Here is an 18,144-nt window from a genome sequence, read left to right as displayed (position 1 = left end):
ATGGGAGGAGCTAAGGCAAAGCTCTACCGTGTCTATGCTCGGTGTCATATATTTTGTTTAGAGCTGTTCCACACTTGAAAAAAGGAGAAGGGTTTTGGTAGGTTGATGGCCAGCATAAAATTTACTAACTTTATTATGATTGAATCTATTGTAAATACAAGTTTTGGGACTAAAGTCTTGGTGTCCCATAAAACATGGGGCCGACCTAATTAGTTTGTTGAGGATCCATAGCTGACCCTAAAGTTTTAGGACTAAAGGCTTGGTGTTGTTGTAGGCAATGTAGTCAAAAAAAGTATTGTACTTGTGGTAAGATGAAAAACTTGGCCTCTACCTCAAAATGGCACTTCCTCTTCCCATATTTCGGAAAGAGGATGAGGGTTCAAGACCTATTGGGTGCATATGTAACTTACTAATTAAAAAAAATTGATGTGAATATCAATACATTTCTGCATGGAGCTTACATAAGATACTGAAAAGTATTGTTTTTTTCTTGTTATAGGAGATAACACAGAGGGGTTCCATTGAACGTAGCATTCAAGTTTTTCAGTGGATGAAAAATCAAAAGAACTATTGTCCTCGGAATGATATTTATAATATGATGATCAGATTACATGCTAGGCATAATCGGACAGATCAAGCACGTGGTTTGTTTTTTGAGATGCAAGAGTGGAGGTATGCCTTTTGTTTTTGCATCTTATGTATTTTCTCAGATTATCCTATTACAGTAGGAAGCAGATTGGTCAGAAAAGAAATTCCTCTTGGTAAATGGTAACATGGCAGTATTAATTATGAATTTTCACTAGTCATTCTTAACTCCATGATTCTTCTCTTATTTCCAATAGATTTAAGGCGAAGTTTGCTTCTTGGACCAAATAACTGGTTTGCTTGATGACTCGTGATTGAATTGGATCAAATTGACTAGAAAGAAAATCAAATATCTAATGCATGCTGCGTATAATGTTGAAACTTAATGAAGAAATTGAAAACCAGATAGTATACTTTTGAGCTTATGCATATGCATTTAGTATTACACTGTAGCAATCTGGTCCAAGTGTCTTACAATTACTTACTTGTCTAATAATGAGACCATATTATTTCATGATTCTCTATGTTAGTTCTGCTTATGTTGTCAATTTGATAATTTGTAGGTTAAGACTGGCATAAGCATACCATTCTTCACAGCTGTGGTGACATATTATTTACTTTCTTGCTAGGTGCAAGCCTGATGCTGAGACTTACAATGCTCTTATCAATGCACATGGTCGAGCAGGTCAATCGCGTTGGGCCATGAATATTATGGAAGACATGCTACGTGCTTCTGTGTGTACTTGTATTCTTCTTCCCTAGTCAATCTTATTGGGTCTAACTTGGTGTGAGCAACATTCTTTTCCATTGATGCTCAAATGGCATTTGGCGAGAGAAAATGCTTGCAATATCACATGTTATTAAGAAATGAATCTTTTTGGATTTTTCACAAAAAATGTTTTTATGATTGGCATGGTCTATTTTTTGCATGTCATGGATTTTATTGCCTTCTTCTTATATTTTGCTTATCAAGCAAGAGAGGGTTATGTGAAACTTAGTGGTGGTTCTCAAGGATTCTCATTTATTGAGATTAAGTTCATGATATAGTTTCAGAGTTGCATATGGCACAACCTAGAATATGGTTTACTTTGTTTTAAATGTCTACAGAAGTGTTTTGGGTGTTTCCCATGAATTACGCCTCCCAAAATCTAATATTCCTAAAATTTTCAAATAGCGCTCTAAATGGCTTTCTTCTTTTCTTCTCTCTTAAATGCACAATATATGTTAATATGAATCAAGGTATCTTTGTACGTCATCTAGTGGAAAATTAAGTAGTCAAATGCTTATTTATGTCAATTAAATATTTCATATCAATTAAATCTTGAACTGTTCTTATAATTTAGCATTCATAAGCAATATAATTGCTCTGCTTTCATGTTTGCTAATATTTTTTCTTGCACTTCAATATAGCAACTTAGCTTTTAAATTACATTCATGGTGGATGTTGGTAACCTTATTATATGGGTGCAGATCCCTCCCAGTCGGTCAACATATAACAATCTGATCAATGCTTGTGGATCTAGTGGAAATTGGAGAGAAGCTTTGAAAGTTTGCAAGAAAATGACAGATAATGGAGTTGGGCCTGATCTTGTTACTCACAATATCGTTTTGTCTGCATACAAAAATGGGGCTCAGTATTCAAAAGCTTTGTCCTATTTTGAGCTAATGAAGGGGACAAACATTCGTCCTGACACAACCACCCATAATATTGTGATACATTGCCTAGTAAAGCTTGGCCAATATGCGAAAGCCATTGAAATGTTTAATTCTATGAGGGAGAAGAGAGCAGGATGTCACCCTGACATTGTAACATTCACTAGCATCATTCATTTGTATTCTGTATGTGGCCAAATTGAAAATTGTAAGGCTGTGTTCAATACAATGCTTGCAGAAGGCCTAAAACCTAACATTGTTTCTTACAATGCACTAATAGGTGCATATGCTTCTCATGGGATGAGTAAAGAGGCATTGTCTGTTTTCAATAAGATCAAGCAAAGTGGTTTCTGCCCAGATGTTGTATCTTATACATCTTTACTCAATGCTTATGGAAGATCACAACAACCTAAAAAGGCCTGGGAAGTATTTGACAAGATGAAGAGAAACAACCGGAAGCCAAATCTCGTCAGCTACAATGCATTGATTGATGCCTATGGATCTAATGGTTTGTTAGCTGAAGCTGTTGAAGTCTTGCATGAGATGGAGCAAGATGGGATCCAGCCAAATATTGTCTCAATATGCACACTCTTGGCTGCCTGTGGACGATGTGGCCAAAAGGTGAAGATTGATGCTGTGCTTTTAGCAGCTGAGCAGCGAGGCATTCAGTTGAACACAGTTGCATATAACTCGGCTATTGGAAGCTATATGAATGTAGGGGAATATGAGAAAGCTATAACCTTATATAGATCTATGAGGAAAAAGAAATTTACACCAGATTGTGTTACTTACACTGTGTTGATAAGTAGTTGTTGTAAGATGTCAAAATATACTGAGGCGCTTGGTTTCCTTGATGAAATGATGAAATTAAAAATTCCTTTGTCCAAAGAGGTCTACTCATCTGTGATTTGTGCCTACAGCAAACAGGCAAGTGTGTTCACAAAGTTGCCTCTTAATACTTAATAGATTATCCATGATTGATTTTCTTTTATTTTGGTTTCTCTTCATTTTCGTTCTTGCAATAATTCAGGGTCAACTCGAAGAAGCAGAATCTATGTTCAACTCGATGAAGATGGCTGATTGTTATCCTGATGTAGTTACATATACTGCAATGCTACATGCATATAATGCTGCTGGTGAGATTGTATGTTATTCCGTTGACATGATTGGATGCTGACTAAAAAGATATTATTGAAACTGAAATTTTTAGTATTTTCTATCAGAGAATTGGGAAAAAGCTTGTGTGCTATTTGAAGAAATGGAAGCAAATAATATCCTACCTGATACTATTGCTTGTTCAGCTTTGATGAGAGCTTTTAATAAAGGAGGCCAACCATCCAAGGTTCTAATTTTGGCAGAAATTATGAGGGAAAAAGAAATCCCTTTTGGGAATTCCATTTTCTTTGAAATGGTATCAGCTTGTAGCATGTAAGTTCCCCATCTGTTTTCTCTCTGTATAAAGAATAGAATGCTAAAGATGAGCATTAATGTATCTTTCCCTATTCTTTTATCTTTCTTATAGGTTTCATTTTATTTTTTTTAGTTTTACGGCTTGTCAGCATTATTGTGTTTGCACATTTGTGTTTACCATTATGTTCTTGCTAAATCAGTTTTGATGGCAGTTTACTGACTTGACAATATATCTTCTTTTGTCGTTATTTTATCACTGCATATGAAACTAAAACTGAATTTTGGTTTAAGATTACGAGATTGGAGGACAGCAGTGGACCTGATTAAGCTTATGGAGCCCTCGTACACTGTACTTTCAGCTGGACTTTTGAATCAGCTTCTGCATTTTCTCGGAAAAAGTGGGAAGACTGAGACCATGATGAAGGTTCTTTAAACTTGCTCAAGTTTTCATATGATAAGTAAATGTTGACAAGCACAAAACTTTGCCTTCGTGCATCCATTTCTCTCTCTCTCTCTCTCAATCTTCTGAGCATCTTAAGCAATATGCAATCTTAAGTTTATTGGTTTTTTATCTAAGAAAGCTGATCTGTTTGCTAATTTTGATAGTTAATGTATCCATATATATAGTTTTGTACTAAAATTTTCTTTTCCACTCATGCAGTTGTTTTACAAGATAGTGGCCACTGGTGCTGATATCAATTTTAATACTTATTCTATTTTGTTGAAGAATCTTTTGTCTGCTGGAAATTGGAGGAAATATATTGAGGTAACCTTAGGTCAACTTCTGCTTCTTTTTAACTTTATGCAGCAATGGTATAAATCCAGCCTTATAGCATTTCTGGCGTGGTGACCAAGTTTTTAAATGTCATTGAGTGACACTAAGGCTGCTCTTGAATGTTCCTAAGCACTGGGCCAGTGGTTAACAAATAATTAATGCATGTGATGCAACTCAATCAGTTAATATTTCTTTCTGAATATGAATTGAATGAATGAAATGGTGTTATGCATCTCAACTGTGGTGTTAAGATTATTGGTACATAACAATTAGTTAAGCTTTTAGGCATTCAATATGAGCCTGTGTTGTTGGTACTTGTTCCAGCATTGTTTGTTTCACTTCGTGGAAAGCACCATGTCTCTTGTTTAAGTGATTACCTTTCTTTTTCGTGCGCATTATCAAATTTCAACATTCTGTTCTGTGGTTGAACATTTTATCCTTCTCTTTGATTGTTTTCTTAAGGACAGCTGTGGCCAAATAACATTGTGACATACTGACATGCGAGCTTTCATGTTCCAATATCTTTCTTTAATGCTTATGAGATAGACCCTAGAAATTCAATTTTTTTTTTTTTTGGGTCATTTTGATGCAGGTATTGCAGTGGATGGAGGATGCAGGAATTCAACCATCGAATGAAATGTACAATGATATTCTTTTCTTTGCTCAAAGAAGTGGTGGTGCTGAATATGCTGTTGTCATTCAAGAAAGAGTTGGTATGTAGGCTCTTATTTATTATGATGGGATCATATATGTACATCCAGGTGAATGTATATGTTAGTACGTATGTTCTTTCAATCCAGTAACATAGATACGATTTTCAACTTAGTTGCCTTTTTTTTTCTTTCCTTAGAATGGACCAGATAGAGAATCATTATGAAGTGTTGGTGTACAGTCCTGGTGGCTGGTGCTTACCTAAGAACAATATAAACTGATGAACTTGAAAGTAATTTGTATGATATACATGGGAAATGTGACCTGTGGGATCTGTTAATAAACTATAAGATCTATGTCCACTTGTAGTTAAGACATAACTGCTCTTTCTTTCAGTTGTTAGGACTTATATTATAACACTTCTATTATTCTTTAACCAATCAAAAAATAAATTACAACTGTTCTATCAATTTATTACATTCTTAATTTCAGCTACATCTTCCATTTTGTGCTCTTGCAACTACCCGAGAATCCACCAACTTTATTTGGGTTATGAATTTGTGCAGATTCCTTGAAAAGAAAAGTTGGGGATCAAATATCTGTGAGCAAATAGCGATCCTTCTCGTCCAACCTTACCATGGACAAATGGAGCAAAAGCATATAAAGCCCAATCCGCAAGAGTCACCATCAACTTGACATTTAAGTTGTCTCTTTGTGGAGGGGGTGACCAGGGATCACCTGAGCAGTAGGTTGTTTGCTCTGGGGCAGTTATGAGCCGGACTTTGGCGTTGAGCAGGTTACACAAGATCAAGCTATGTTCATTATATTTAAGAGAGTTCCAGCAGCTACTGGATATCAACCTTGCTATTGACATCTCGAATATATAAGAAAGTCAACCTTCTTGGAAGGCTTTTGTATGTGGCTGCAGAGATAGAAAACTTAAAGCAAAGGGTCTCTTTCGCAAATCAATACATCCAAGGAAGTGATTTGTGTTTTGTCACTATTTTATGTGTAGAGAGGACTGCTGGGGTATCACCTGAGGCCAATATTCATGATATGGAGAAAATTTCTTTGTTGTATCCATTCTCTTTCTTCAATGTAATTTATTCATTGTTAATAGGAAAATTTTAATTCTATTTTATTCAAAATATGAAGCAGGTTTGATTATGTGATTGTTTATCAAAATCTAATGTTTTCCATGGCTACACTTCATGCATATCTGTAGTTCTATTATATTATATTATCATGTGGGCTACACTTTCCTAACTACTTCAATTAACTAGGTGAAAAAAATTGAATTAATTTTTTATAGGTCATGTTATCAGTGTCTACCGTTAAGGTAATTGTTAATAAACCATTTTTAGGAAAATTTTAATATCACTTTTATAAAAAATAGAAAAAGTTATCAAAATACTAAGAGTCCGTTTGGTAGAATAGTTTGAGTAATGTTGTTTGTAATTTTTTGAAAAACGTGTGGATGAAAATGTGTGTGTAATGTTGTTTAAAAACTGAAAATTAGTTGTTTAATAACTCTACCAAACGGGCTGTAATTACTTTTTTTCTTTTTCCATAACAATTTTCTTTAAGTAGTTCACTAATATATACCTCTAAGGCATCCATTAATTTTTTCCCATTTTTTTAATTTGATAATTGAGGAGAGAGGATTTTGAATCTTGAATGTCTCTATAATAATTTATAAATGGCATTAGATGTTAACTAGATAAACTACAAAAGCTTTTAGATTTTTTTTTTCCTTAAAAAAAAAAAAGTATAACTAAGACATCAATTATTTTATGTGCACTAGATTCCTCAAATTTGCAGAAACTGAGTAATTTTATGTGTGAGACACTAAATTATTACATTGTGAGAGAATCATTGAATCATTTCACATGAAGAAGCTGAGCAAAATTTATTAGTTTTAATAATATAACAACAGTGGTAGTAAAAATGGAAGATGGGTCCCATTAAATTTGGTATGATTACAACTTTAATAGAAGAGATAATTACAACTTAACAAATTCACTTCACTTGAGTCTTTGGGAGGAAGAATCAATCTTACACACAAGAAAGAAAGAAAGAGAAAAAACATGCGACTCTCCTCTTGACAAATGGGTGTCCTGTCTTTTTTGACACCTTCCACGTGGTAACCTTAAGAAACACTTTCAAACCATATCCAATTACCATATTACCCTCAACCCCTATCCTAGCCGTTACACTCTTTTTAACCCCCAAACCACTTAGGGTCATTTCCGTAAAATCACCCCCACACACACCCACACTCTTCTTCTCTCTTCTTTCCCTATAGTTTTCCCCTCCTTCTTCACTCAAAATCTCTCTCTCTCTATCAAACAAATCATAACCACTCTGTGAGACACACACGATCTTTTCCTCTCTCTCTCTCTCCTAGGGTTAGGGTTTTTTGCGGTGGCTATGGCTTCGTCGTCGTCTGATCCTGGATTGAAATCGGAAGCCGGCGGCGGTGGTGGCGGTGCTGGAAGCAGCGGAGAGGCGGCGATGGTTGCGAAAGACGAGCTGTTTGTGTACAGAGGAGGATTGAAGAAAGCGAAGAAAGAGCGAGGATGTACGGCGAAAGAGCGCATCAGCAAAATGCCTCCCTGTGCCGCCGGTAAACGCAGCTCCATCTACCGCGGCGTCACCAGGTACTCTCTCTCTCTCTCGTCGCAAATTTTCTTTCTTTCTTCGTGTTCATGTTGATGTTGATGTTAATTTTCTAAATTTTCAAATTAAAGGCATAGATGGACTGGTCGATATGAAGCTCATCTTTGGGACAAAAGCACTTGGAATCAAAATCAGAATAAGAAAGGAAAACAAGGTCTCTCTCTCTCTCTCTCGCTTTGTATTTAGGGAAAATCTTGTTACACACTCGCAATTGCACACTCTGATTTCACAATTTTAACTGAAATCGGTTTTCAAAACATGATTTCAAAAAGGGAGTGTGTTATGGAGTGTGGAATAGCGAGCGCGTGATAATCACTATATTTATTTGATTATTGGTTTTTTTTTTTTTGTGTTGCTGACTTGTTTTTTGATTTTCTGTCACTGTGCATGAAAATGAAATGATTGGTACCTAAAAATCAAAATTCCAGTATACTTGGGTGAGTTTATTGCTGCCTTTAATTGAAATTTTCCTTTCTTAATCATAGACTTGGTAATAAATGTGTCAATCTATGTGATAATATTAAATTAATGTAATGGTTAAATTATGTTTTGTGTGATATAGGGGCATATGATGAGGAAGAGGCTGCTGCTAGAGCTTATGATCTTGCTGCCTTAAAATACTGGGGCCCTGGCACTCTCATTAATTTCCCTGTCAGTATTTTCATCGCTACTAACTTCTTTTGGGTCACTGATTCTGATATTCACTTACCCATCAGCTTGATTCTGTTATTTTTAATGAGTTGATATATATACTTTTCATCCCTCATATTTGGTTAAAATTCGATTTTGATCGTTCAAAATATAAAGCTGTAATTTTCTCCTTAAAATACTTAACACCAAATTGGAAATATAATCCTAGAGCTATACCCTTATAACATGGAGCTAACCTGTGCTTTATTTGTGACAAGTCTCTTATCTCTTGTGTGATTAGCACATCGTTAACTTTAATCAGCTTTGATGATGTCACAAGTTCCAACATCATCAATTGGGAACGAGTCAAAGAAAATGAGCTTTCTTCCACATGCAATTTTTTTAATCATAACCAAAAGGAAAGACACAATTGATAACTTTCAAATTCTTTGGGGTACTAAATTGCAACTTTATTGAATTTGAAAATTTTCAAGGATGAAGTGTATTTTAGCCATGAATTTGTTATTTAAAGAAAGCCCCCCCCCCCAAAACATATTCCTTTTGGGTTATATGAATTTTTTCCATATTCAATCATCCGATTCTGTCTATATGACTTGGACACGTGTGATGCAGGTTACTGATTATACAAGAGATCTTGAGGAGATGCAGAATGTCTCAAGAGAAGAATACCTTGCATCTCTGCGGAGGTGTGTGTATGTACTTTCTGAATACATTTTGTTAACTCACCCTGTGTGTATTTTGCTTATATTTGATTCCATCCGCAGAAAGAGCAGTGGTTTTTCAAGAGGAATTTCTAAATATCGTGGGCTTTCCAGGTATATTTTTATTTGAATGGAAATTACATTTATGTGAGATACGTAGCATTTTCTATTGATGTTCCAGAGGATCAGTTAGTACATGATAATGTTTTTCCCAAGGAATGGCGATTTGGAAAACATAAGGAACATAATGTAAAAACCATTCTTTTACACTTCCTTATTCCCTAGGGAGTTCTAGGAACCTTGCTCTCTCTCTAACTGATTTTCATTGCATGGAGAAACCACTTGTGATCGTTTATTACCAAGCTTGACAACATGATAACATATGTTATACACTTCCAGTTGAATATACTTCACCGTAATTTGACAAGAAAAGAAAAAAGGAATTTCTTTATTATCTTTATTGACTTTTTTTTTTTTTTTTAAATCTTACCAGTAGGATATTTTCTAGAAAAATGCAAATAGAATTACAATTAATGATCTGTATGCTACTCAGTGCAGAATGAATAAATCACTAATCTGTTTGTGTAGTTCTGTTCTGTTCCATTTGGCAGATGATTGAAGTATTATTGGATCTGTACTGATACTATGGTTTTGCTTTCTGTTCTATACTTGGTGCTATCACAAGCAGTCGTTGGGAGCCATTTGGTCGCATGGGTGCATCTGAGTACTTCAACAGTACAAATTATAGTAAGTTCTGATGAAATTTATGTTCAAGAATCATTTATTTGAGACTTCTACAAATTCACATAATCCTTCAGTAAAACATCTTTTGCCTACAACTTGTTAAATATAAGCTTCTCATGCTTCCTCCTGAAGCACTACCAACTATTTAACTGTTCTATCATCTATAAAGGTACAGGCGATGATCCAGCAGCAGAAAGTGAATATTTGGGCAATTTCTGTAGTGAAAGGAAGATTGATTTGACAAGTTACATCAAGTGGTGGGGGCCCAACAAAACTCGTCAATCAGATGCTGCGTTAAAATCATCAGAAGAAACAAAGCATGCTGGAGATATTGGTGTAGAACTAAAAACATTGGAGTTGGCAGTTCAGCCTACTGAACCATACCAGATGCCATGTTTGGGCATGTCCAATGAAATGAGAAAACGTAAAAGTTCTACTGTCTCTGCTTTGAGCATTTTGTCACGGTCAGCTGCCTACAAGAGCATGGAAGAGAAAGCATCAAAAAAGCCAGAAAACAGCATTGATAATGATGAAAATGAAGACAAAAATACTATCAACAAGGTGGACTATGGCAAGGCAGTTGAGAAATCCACAAGTCATGATGTTGCGAGTGAGAGACTAGGAGTTGCACTAGGAATGAGTGGGGGAATGTCTCTTCAGAGAAATGTGTACCCGCTGACTCCTTACTTATCTGCACCGCTATTGACCAACTACAATACTGTTGATCCCTTAGCAGATCCCATTCTCTGGACGTCTCTTGTTCCTGTTCTTCCGAGTGGACTTGCTCGTACAGCTGAGGTTGGTATATTTCCCATCAGAGCTTTGATTTCTTAGGTAGGACTGAAGAAAATGAATGATTTGTCCTCACCCCAAAAAAAATCCGTCTCCCAAAAAAATAAAAAATAAAAAATAAAAAGACAATGCTATAAGCTTTGAAGCATTCTTGTTAAAATCATTATCTATAATTTCTGACAAGTGAGATTGATGCTAAAAAGTAAAAGTTGACAGGAGATGAGTTTGTGCATCTCCTTTATAAGCCATGTGATGCCACTACATTGTGCATTTAAAGCATTATCTAACAATAATGCGATGGCAGGGACAATAACTGATTCATCACTTATTTGAAAACAATTGTAATATTTCCCCTCCAGCCCCAGGTGATTCTTAATGGTAAGATGGCATATAAGGGAGATCTCTTCCCTAATTCATTTCCTGTACCCATTTACCCCATATAAAACTTACGGATTGCAATGCAGGTTACAAAGACTGAGACCAGTTCAACTTATACGTTCTTCCATGCGGACGAATGATATCACATTCCCTTTTTATCTACAATTGGTTCAAAGGTGGAAAACTGCTTCTATCGGGAAGGGTTTAGCGCTGCATTATGTGTAACAAACATCGCCGGAAGAGTCTGGAGAGCTTAGTAGGGCCTTAAAAAAGATGAGAATTTTACTTGTTTTTTGTGGGCTTGTATTTACATCAGATCTAGATATAGAGGGGAAGCTATAAATGTGTCTTTATATATGTAGAAATTTTGATATATCCAATATGATCATGTATATTAGGATTGCACTGAAAGAGTTGAATGATGATATGTTCTTGTTGTAAAGAAAAAGCTGTCTGTTCTGAATATGATAAGCTCTGTAACATTGTAGTTTTAACATGCACAAATTGGGGTCTCTGCAAATGCTGATGGCTTCTTTTCTGATTGACATCTCAAACGCAGTAGCTTTGTTCACAATTAATCAAGATTTTTTACTATATGATTGACAAATTGGCCTATCAAATAATAATAGCTTAATTTTTGGTTAATAGGTCAGACACTATGTATTTATCTCCTTGTTCGCACGGTAACTTAATTGTTTTCAAAAGATTATATTACTCGGTGTAATGCATTTTATTTTATTATTAGTCTTTCATTTTCTGGGACTTATACAGTATAAACAACTTAATTCCTTGACAAAAAGGGAAATGGCAACACTTTTTGGTTCTTGGAAAACCGAAAATGCTGCACTTTTTGGGGTTGCAAGAAACAAAAATGGCAGCACCTTTTTGGAGTTGTAAGAACCACATACGGCTTTCTGTATTTTTCTACCACATCAGCCACACTATTTTTGATACTTTAGCTTGCTAAAATAATTTTAACTGTGCCACAAAATTATAAGCCAATAAAAATAATAATCGTCTTTTAACAATATTTTCACAATTTGCTCCTCCACCTTCCTAAATTATTAAGAGAGAATTCTATGCCAAGTTCAAATAAGCATTTATTTATCATATGAAAACTTGAGCAATTTTTCACCTTTGACTCCTTAACCTTACCTACCATGAAGATGGGTTAAATAAGCATCATATTTCTCTTCGACAGGCTTTGCATCTCGAAAATAAACCATTTCCTATATTGCAGGCCAAGTTTTTCATTGATGTTTTAAGCCGACTGAAGTGGTACTCTTTATCTATGTAACCCATATGAGTCTTAGCCCATTGATGTGTTTTATGGCCATTGACAATCCATTGTTTTTCAATTATTAAATTTTCTATGATTGACAAAATATATGTTTCAATTGGAAAATTCTTAGATACTTCTGAAGCACGAAAAAATGTACTTTCTCCTTTCACATTCATGGTGGAGTCTACCATGAATTTAATAAGTAGACCTCACCATGAATGTCAAAGGAGGGGACACCATTCTTCATACTACAGGAATAACTAAAAATTACTTGTTTCAATTACACAATCAAATTAATGATGCAAATAGAGAATTAAAGAATTCAATTAAATCCTCCTTGATTACATGCTTTATGCGAGGTAGTAGACTAGATGTCATGCACATTTATATATTCACATGAGAAGAAAAAGTTCGCTTTAGATAAATGGGAACAATTATTTATTTAGAGTGAAGTGTTTTTTCACCCCAAGAATTCCTAGAAGGAGGAGGGGAATTTTTTCAAAAAGAAAAATTTTAAAAAGGAATTTTGTAAATAGTAATGTGGTTGCACGATTTTCCTGGCCCAACTTATGTTGATCAGGCCCTGGCCCAAAGCGCAACCCACAATAATTGTTTGTAGAGGATGGGTCAAAGAACTTGGCTTCAGTGAACTGGTTCGGTCTTATGCATGGGCAGTGGTTTGCAAAAGGAAAATAGAAAAACACCAGAATGGATCATTCTCAAGTCTGATTTTATTTCTTTTTTTGTTCCTGATACAGTTCTCCCGTCCCCTTCTTTGAGGGACTTCACTACATTATATATTCTTCTTCTTTTCATCTCAGCCTTACACCTGTTAATCATCCAGGCATCCACTTGAGCACCTGTCCCATCAGACGCCCTCATCAGACCCTTTGTGAGTTGCAGAGGCCAAGGCGGTACTGTTCAGGAGTCTTTTCCTCATTAATGCGGCCAAGAGGGTGGTTGGGGCACAATTAATGTGGTGGTAGCCTTCCGTGAGATATTTTGAATTTAATTCGTTTTATATGTTGGGAAGATGAGCTGAGATGGCTGGGGCAAGTTTCTCGTCTGGGCTTCGCGATGTCCGAGGAGGAATTACTCCTCGGACAGGTTTCCTTGACGCCAGTGGGGCTGAACAGCGCTTCATATGAGGCTTTTCGTTGGTCAGGACGCTCCTCGGACGGGCCTGAGCTTGGAATAGCCCATCATTTTTGGGCCGGGCCCCACAATAGCCCCTCAAAACTCCGGTTTTTACCTCCCTCCGAGGGGAAAGGCGGGGTTTTGATGTTTGTGAGTGGAGGGAAATAAGGAGATCGTGGGGCGCGCGTGCGGACCGTTACTTTTGACGCGCTACAATTTACGAGACGTGGCCATTAACTTCTGGAGGCGTTATGTTCCCTTCATCCAACGGCTTGGCGTGGATCGAACGGCCATCGTTTCTTCCCGTATTTCTAGGCGGGGATGATCTTTTCTCTCTCCTCCCGGCTATATAAGACGTCAGAGGGGTTCAGTTCCTTCTTTCATTTGCATTTCACCAACCTCCAAGGATTCCAGAGCATTCCACCGAACCCTAGAGATACACGAACACTTGCGTCCGTTACGCCGCTGTAGCCGTTTTGGTGAAGCGTTTCGTCCAAGAGAGATTTCCAGGCCTCCCCTTGAGCGTTTTGTGAAGGTACCAGTGCATTTCGCTTTTCTCTCCGTTTCAATTCCCTCCTCGGACTCTACTTTTCTTTTCAGTCTTTACTTTCGTTTCCCCCTTTCAGTTCAGATGGGTAGATTCGAAAAATTAGTTAAAACTCCAGCCGCCATGGAGGCCTTTAGGGCTAAATATCACATTCCCCCTGGGGTTGGGCTGCGGTACTGTCCTCTGGAAGGAGTATTGACAGATAGGATGTTGGGAGAAGTCGTCATCCCCATGATTGCTTTCATAGAGGGAGGGATGACACTTCCCATGCGTAGGATCACAAGGGACTACCTGTTCAACCATAGGTTGACGCCGTATCAGTGTGCCCCAAATATGTTCAAGATACTAGGTTGTGTAGATGTCTTAAACGAGCGGATGAATCTAGGCCTCACTTGACACGATGTGGCTTATTTGTACGAATGCCACCGCCTCGGGGATGATGGGTATTATCTTAAATCCCGGAACGAGGACGTTAGGTTGATCTCTTGTCTTCCAGTTTCCAATAAGACCGTGAAGAATGACTTCCTCATTGCTTCTGGGGAGTGGTCCGACGGTATTCATTGTCCGACTCGGACAGGAAACCCAGGTGCGACGCTCTTAGGATTGATCCTTTTTGGGGAAAGGATTTAGTGTTGAGGGGTTATTTTTCTTGCTTTCTTTGTAATTGAAAAACTTCATGGTGTAACCTCACTTTTCTTGGTTTGTTTGCAGACAAGAGTCACGTTGCTCCTCGGATTGGCCTTGTGAACGTGCCAGCGCTGAACTATCTTCTCAGGTCGGAGATTTACGTCGCCCATGACGGACAGTTGCGCGCGGCCCATTTGGTTTTGGGCTACCAACCTCTGAGCAGCGCTTTTCAGGCGATCGGTCACGCTATAAGGGCTGGCAGTCCGAGGTTAGCTAGAATTGACGTATCCCTGGACGGATTCCTAGCTGACCACGATTTGCCACCAGTTGTGTTACCAGGTGTCAGAAATCCCTATTTGGCAGAGCAGCTACCTCCGGTAAACGAGCCCGGTGCTGCTGTTTTGGTTGAAGAAGGGACTAAATCATCTCGTCTTTCCCTTGAAGAAGAGATAGATAAGTTTTACTTCGAGGAGGAAATTCAGCAAAACCCCTTGGTGGAGTCTTCTAATCCCGAAGTAGAGCAGGACCAACATTCCGCAGTTGGTGTTCCCTCAATCGTTATCTGCTCGGACGATACTTCAGACGAAGAGGTAGAGCCCATGGCAGGAAAGGGAAAGTCTCTAAAGGAGCTGATGACCTCTCGGGGGAAAGGTCAGTCATCAAAGGTTCAGCCATCGAAGGGACCAAGTCCATCAAAGGCCAAAACCCTTCCCCCTGTGGTCCCCCAGGGCGTCTCGAACCCTGGCCTGAAGGTTATCCCGGACCTGAAGAAGAAGAGGCCGGTGGACACGCCTGAGGAAGGCGAGGTGGCTGTCCAGCCGACCAAGCAGCAGAAAACCACACGGGTGCCAAGGAGCAGAAGGGGCACCTCTTCGGACAGCAGGGATGAGGGGAACCTTGCTGAAGTGCGCACTTCCCCTCGTCCATGGGACCCAAAGTTGGAGCTGGATGGGCTCGCCATTCCTTACACTGCTTCAGTCCGAGAGTATAATCGTGGCCGGGCAGGGTACGTGGCGGAGGCCTTAGAGCAGCCCCTACTTCTTCCTCGGGACATGGAGGCCTACAGGCGGTGCACTCAGTCCGAGCTCTTCCTATCCCTTAAAAGGGATCTCGCGCTGGTAAGTAATCCTTTTACTGCTTTGTCCATTTACTTGCTCCTGTTAGATTATATATTTTCCTTTTAAGGACACTCTTGTTTTGTCTGCAGATTACTCAGCAGGTCTTCGTGGCTGAGGAGTTTTGCCGTAATAGCCGCAATCTGGCTGAGGCTGAGACCCAGGCTCGGACAGAGGTGGAGAAAGCCTTGGGGTCCCTCAAGCATGATCACACTAAACTCACGGCTGAGTTCAAGGATTCGGAGAACCGACGTAAAAGTGCAGAGGCTGGCTTGAAGAGTGCCGAGGATCAGGCGGAGGACCAGCGCAAACAACTGTACACGGCTCAGCTTGACCTTAACACCGAGAGGCAGGCAGTGCAGGACCTCAAAACTGCCCTGCAAAAGGTGGAGGACGAGCTGAGGCTGGCAAGGGAGGAGGCCCAGCTGATCCGAGAGGCCACAGAGGCTGAGAAGAATGCTGCTCGCCAGCTCGGGGCCGAAGAGACTGAGGCCAGGCTGTCCGAGGAGATCCCTGAGGTATGCAGGGAGTACTGCGACATTTCATGGGCCCATGCTCTCGACGCTGCAGGAGTTCCTGCGGATTCGGCACTAAGATTGCCCGAGAGCATCTTCTATCCTCCGGAGATCCGAGCTAGACCTGATGAAGCTCAAGTCGCTTCGGAGCAAGACCTGGCGGTGCCTGATGCCGTCCTTGTGCCTGATGTGGCTAAGGATCCCGCCACAGACTCTACCATTGAGGTTCCTCCTCCTCAGCCCGAGCAGAAAGAAGATTCTCCCGCTAAGGCTTAGCACCCTTTTTTTTTTTTTTTTTTTTTTTTTGAGAGTTGTCTTGTTTTTTCATTCTTTTGTAAGGACCTCTCCTTTTAATGTACTCGGAATATTAATATGAAATGCTCGTTTTGCTTACTAAGAATGTATGTCAATAGTGCTCTTTTTTTTTTTTTAAACATTTGCAACGAGCTAGATACAGGCAAACGGTGAGAATGAAAATGGGTTTTTGGGTTGCTCATTTGAGGGTCGCGATGGTGCTAGACTGTGCGCATGTATTAAAAGTGATTTCCTTTAAGTAACAATCTCTCAATCTATCACAAGTAATAATCTCCCCAAAAGTCTGTGGTCCGAGGAGCCAGGCAGGACTTAGGTTCTGCTTAAAACTATGACTTGTCATGAGTAATAATTTCCCCTAGAGTCTGTGGTCCGAGGAGCCATGCAGGACTTAGGTTCTGTTTAAAACTATGAGCTGCCATGAGTAATAACTTCCCCAAAAGTCTGTGGTCCGAGGAGCCATGCAGGACTTTGGTTATATTTAAAACTTATAAATAGTTGGCTTAAGTAACAATTTCCCCCAAGTCTGTGGTCCGAGAAGCCATGCAGGACTTGGGTTCTGTTTAAAACTTATAAATAATCGGCTTAAGTGTTAATTTCCCCCAAGTCTGTGGTCCGAAGAGCCATGCAGGACTTGGGTTCTGTTTAAAACTTATAAATAATTGTAATGTAGACTGGCAAGCGGCAAATAGTCATGAAAGAGAACATACGCTAAGCCATTCTTATTAATAATAATACCTCCTGAGGTTATTTACATTCCATGGTCGAGGTACAGCTTTTTCATCCAAATCTTCTAGGTAGTAGGCGCCTATTCCGGCCACGGATGTGACACGGTATGGTCCCTCCCAATTGGGCCCCAACTTGCCCCAAGAGGGGTTCTTTGCGCTGCCAAGAATCTTCCTCATCACGAGATCACCTGGACCCAGAGGCCGCAGTTTGACGTTAGCATCATACCCTTATCTTAACTTCTGGTGATAATAGGCCATGTGAATCGTGGCCTTTTCCCTTCTTTCCTCGGCTAGCTCCAGACTTCTTCCTAGCAACTCATCGTTATCACTTGGGGTAAACGAGCTAGACCTCAACGTGGGGAAATTGTTCTCGATCGGGAGTACAGCCTCAGCCCCGTAAGTCATTGAGAAGGGGGTCTCACCGGTGGAACGCCGCGGCGTTGTCCGATAGGTCCATAAGACGTGTGGTAGTTCTTCTACCCATCTCCCCTTTGACTCATCCAATCTTTTCTTCAATCCGTTCACTATGACCTTGTTTACGGCCTCGACTTGCCCATTTCCTTGGGGGTATGCGGGGGTGGAATATCGATTAATGATCCCAAACTCACGGCAATACTCCCTAAAATTCTTGCTGTCAAACTGAAGACCATTGTCGGAAATGAGTGTTCTCGGAGTTCCGAAGCGGGTGATAATGTTCTTCCAGATGAATTTATGGGCGTCCACGTCCTGGATGTTGGCCAAAGGCTCAGCCTCCACCCATTTAGTGAAATAATCGGTTCCGACTATTATGTATCGCTTGTTCCCCACAGCCTTGGGGAAAGGTCCGACAATATCAAGACCCCATTGCGCGAACTGCCACGGA

The 18,144-nt window shown here is 39.3% G+C and overlaps 3 protein-coding genes across 5 annotated transcripts in view; all 3 read left to right on the top strand.

Annotated features, from left to right (window-relative positions):
- Nucleotides 1-6,241, top strand: part of LOC126693776 (pentatricopeptide repeat-containing protein At2g41720) — a 59,423-nt gene extending 53,182 nt beyond the window's left edge. Inside the window, exons 3-11 of one of the 2 annotated variants that reach the window (XM_050389901.1) lie at nucleotides 500-672; nucleotides 1,215-1,320; nucleotides 2,056-3,165; nucleotides 3,269-3,374; nucleotides 3,462-3,666; nucleotides 3,940-4,072; nucleotides 4,310-4,414; nucleotides 5,016-5,136; nucleotides 5,641-6,241. In XM_050389901.1, the coding sequence (XP_050245858.1) occupies nucleotides 500-672; nucleotides 1,215-1,320; nucleotides 2,056-3,165; nucleotides 3,269-3,374; nucleotides 3,462-3,666; nucleotides 3,940-4,072; nucleotides 4,310-4,414; nucleotides 5,016-5,136; nucleotides 5,641-5,687 (2,106 nt within the window). In that variant the 3' untranslated portion in view covers nucleotides 5,688-6,241. Of the gene's footprint in view, nucleotides 1-499; nucleotides 673-1,214; nucleotides 1,321-2,055; nucleotides 3,166-3,268; nucleotides 3,375-3,461; nucleotides 3,667-3,939; nucleotides 4,107-4,309; nucleotides 4,415-5,015; nucleotides 5,137-5,640 lie in introns of those variants that run through there. The other variant, XR_007645527.1, reaches the window with a different exon arrangement.
- Nucleotides 6,242-7,326: 1,085 nt separating this feature from the next.
- Nucleotides 7,327-11,523, top strand: LOC126693777 (AP2-like ethylene-responsive transcription factor At2g41710). 2 transcript variants are annotated; one of them, XR_007645528.1, is made up of 10 exons: nucleotides 7,327-7,734; nucleotides 7,825-7,907; nucleotides 8,182-8,190; nucleotides 8,316-8,404; nucleotides 9,017-9,090; nucleotides 9,169-9,219; nucleotides 9,794-9,852; nucleotides 10,019-10,647; nucleotides 10,946-11,019; nucleotides 11,106-11,523. XR_007645528.1 is itself a non-coding variant. In XM_050389902.1 (9 exons), the coding sequence occupies exons 1-9, from the start codon at nucleotides 7,505-7,507 to the stop codon at nucleotides 11,157-11,159; spliced, it is 1,278 nt and encodes a 425-aa protein (XP_050245859.1). In that variant the 5' UTR covers nucleotides 7,329-7,504; the 3' UTR covers nucleotides 11,160-11,523. The 2 variants fall into 2 exon arrangements, 1 of the variants encoding a protein (XP_050245859.1); XM_050389902.1 differs by lacking the exon at nucleotides 10,946-11,019 and having other exon boundaries at nucleotides 7,329-7,734.
- A 3,721-nt stretch (nucleotides 11,524-15,244) lies between these two features.
- LOC126691556 (uncharacterized) lies at nucleotides 15,245-16,518 on the top strand. The gene is made up of 3 exons (XM_050386576.1): nucleotides 15,245-15,277; nucleotides 15,341-15,730; nucleotides 15,820-16,518. Exons 1-3 carry the CDS (start codon nucleotides 15,245-15,247, stop codon nucleotides 16,516-16,518), a joined length of 1,122 nt encoding a protein of 373 aa, XP_050242533.1.
- The last annotated feature ends 1,626 nt before the right edge of the window (nucleotides 16,519-18,144 follow it).

Source organism: Quercus robur, chromosome 7, assembly GCF_932294415.1.
Source record: "Quercus robur chromosome 7, dhQueRobu3.1, whole genome shotgun sequence".
Taxonomy (NCBI): domain Eukaryota; kingdom Viridiplantae; phylum Streptophyta; class Magnoliopsida; order Fagales; family Fagaceae; genus Quercus; species Quercus robur.
The sequence above is the reverse complement of the archived record's forward strand: the minus strand, read 5'-3'. Positions and strand labels throughout refer to the sequence as shown.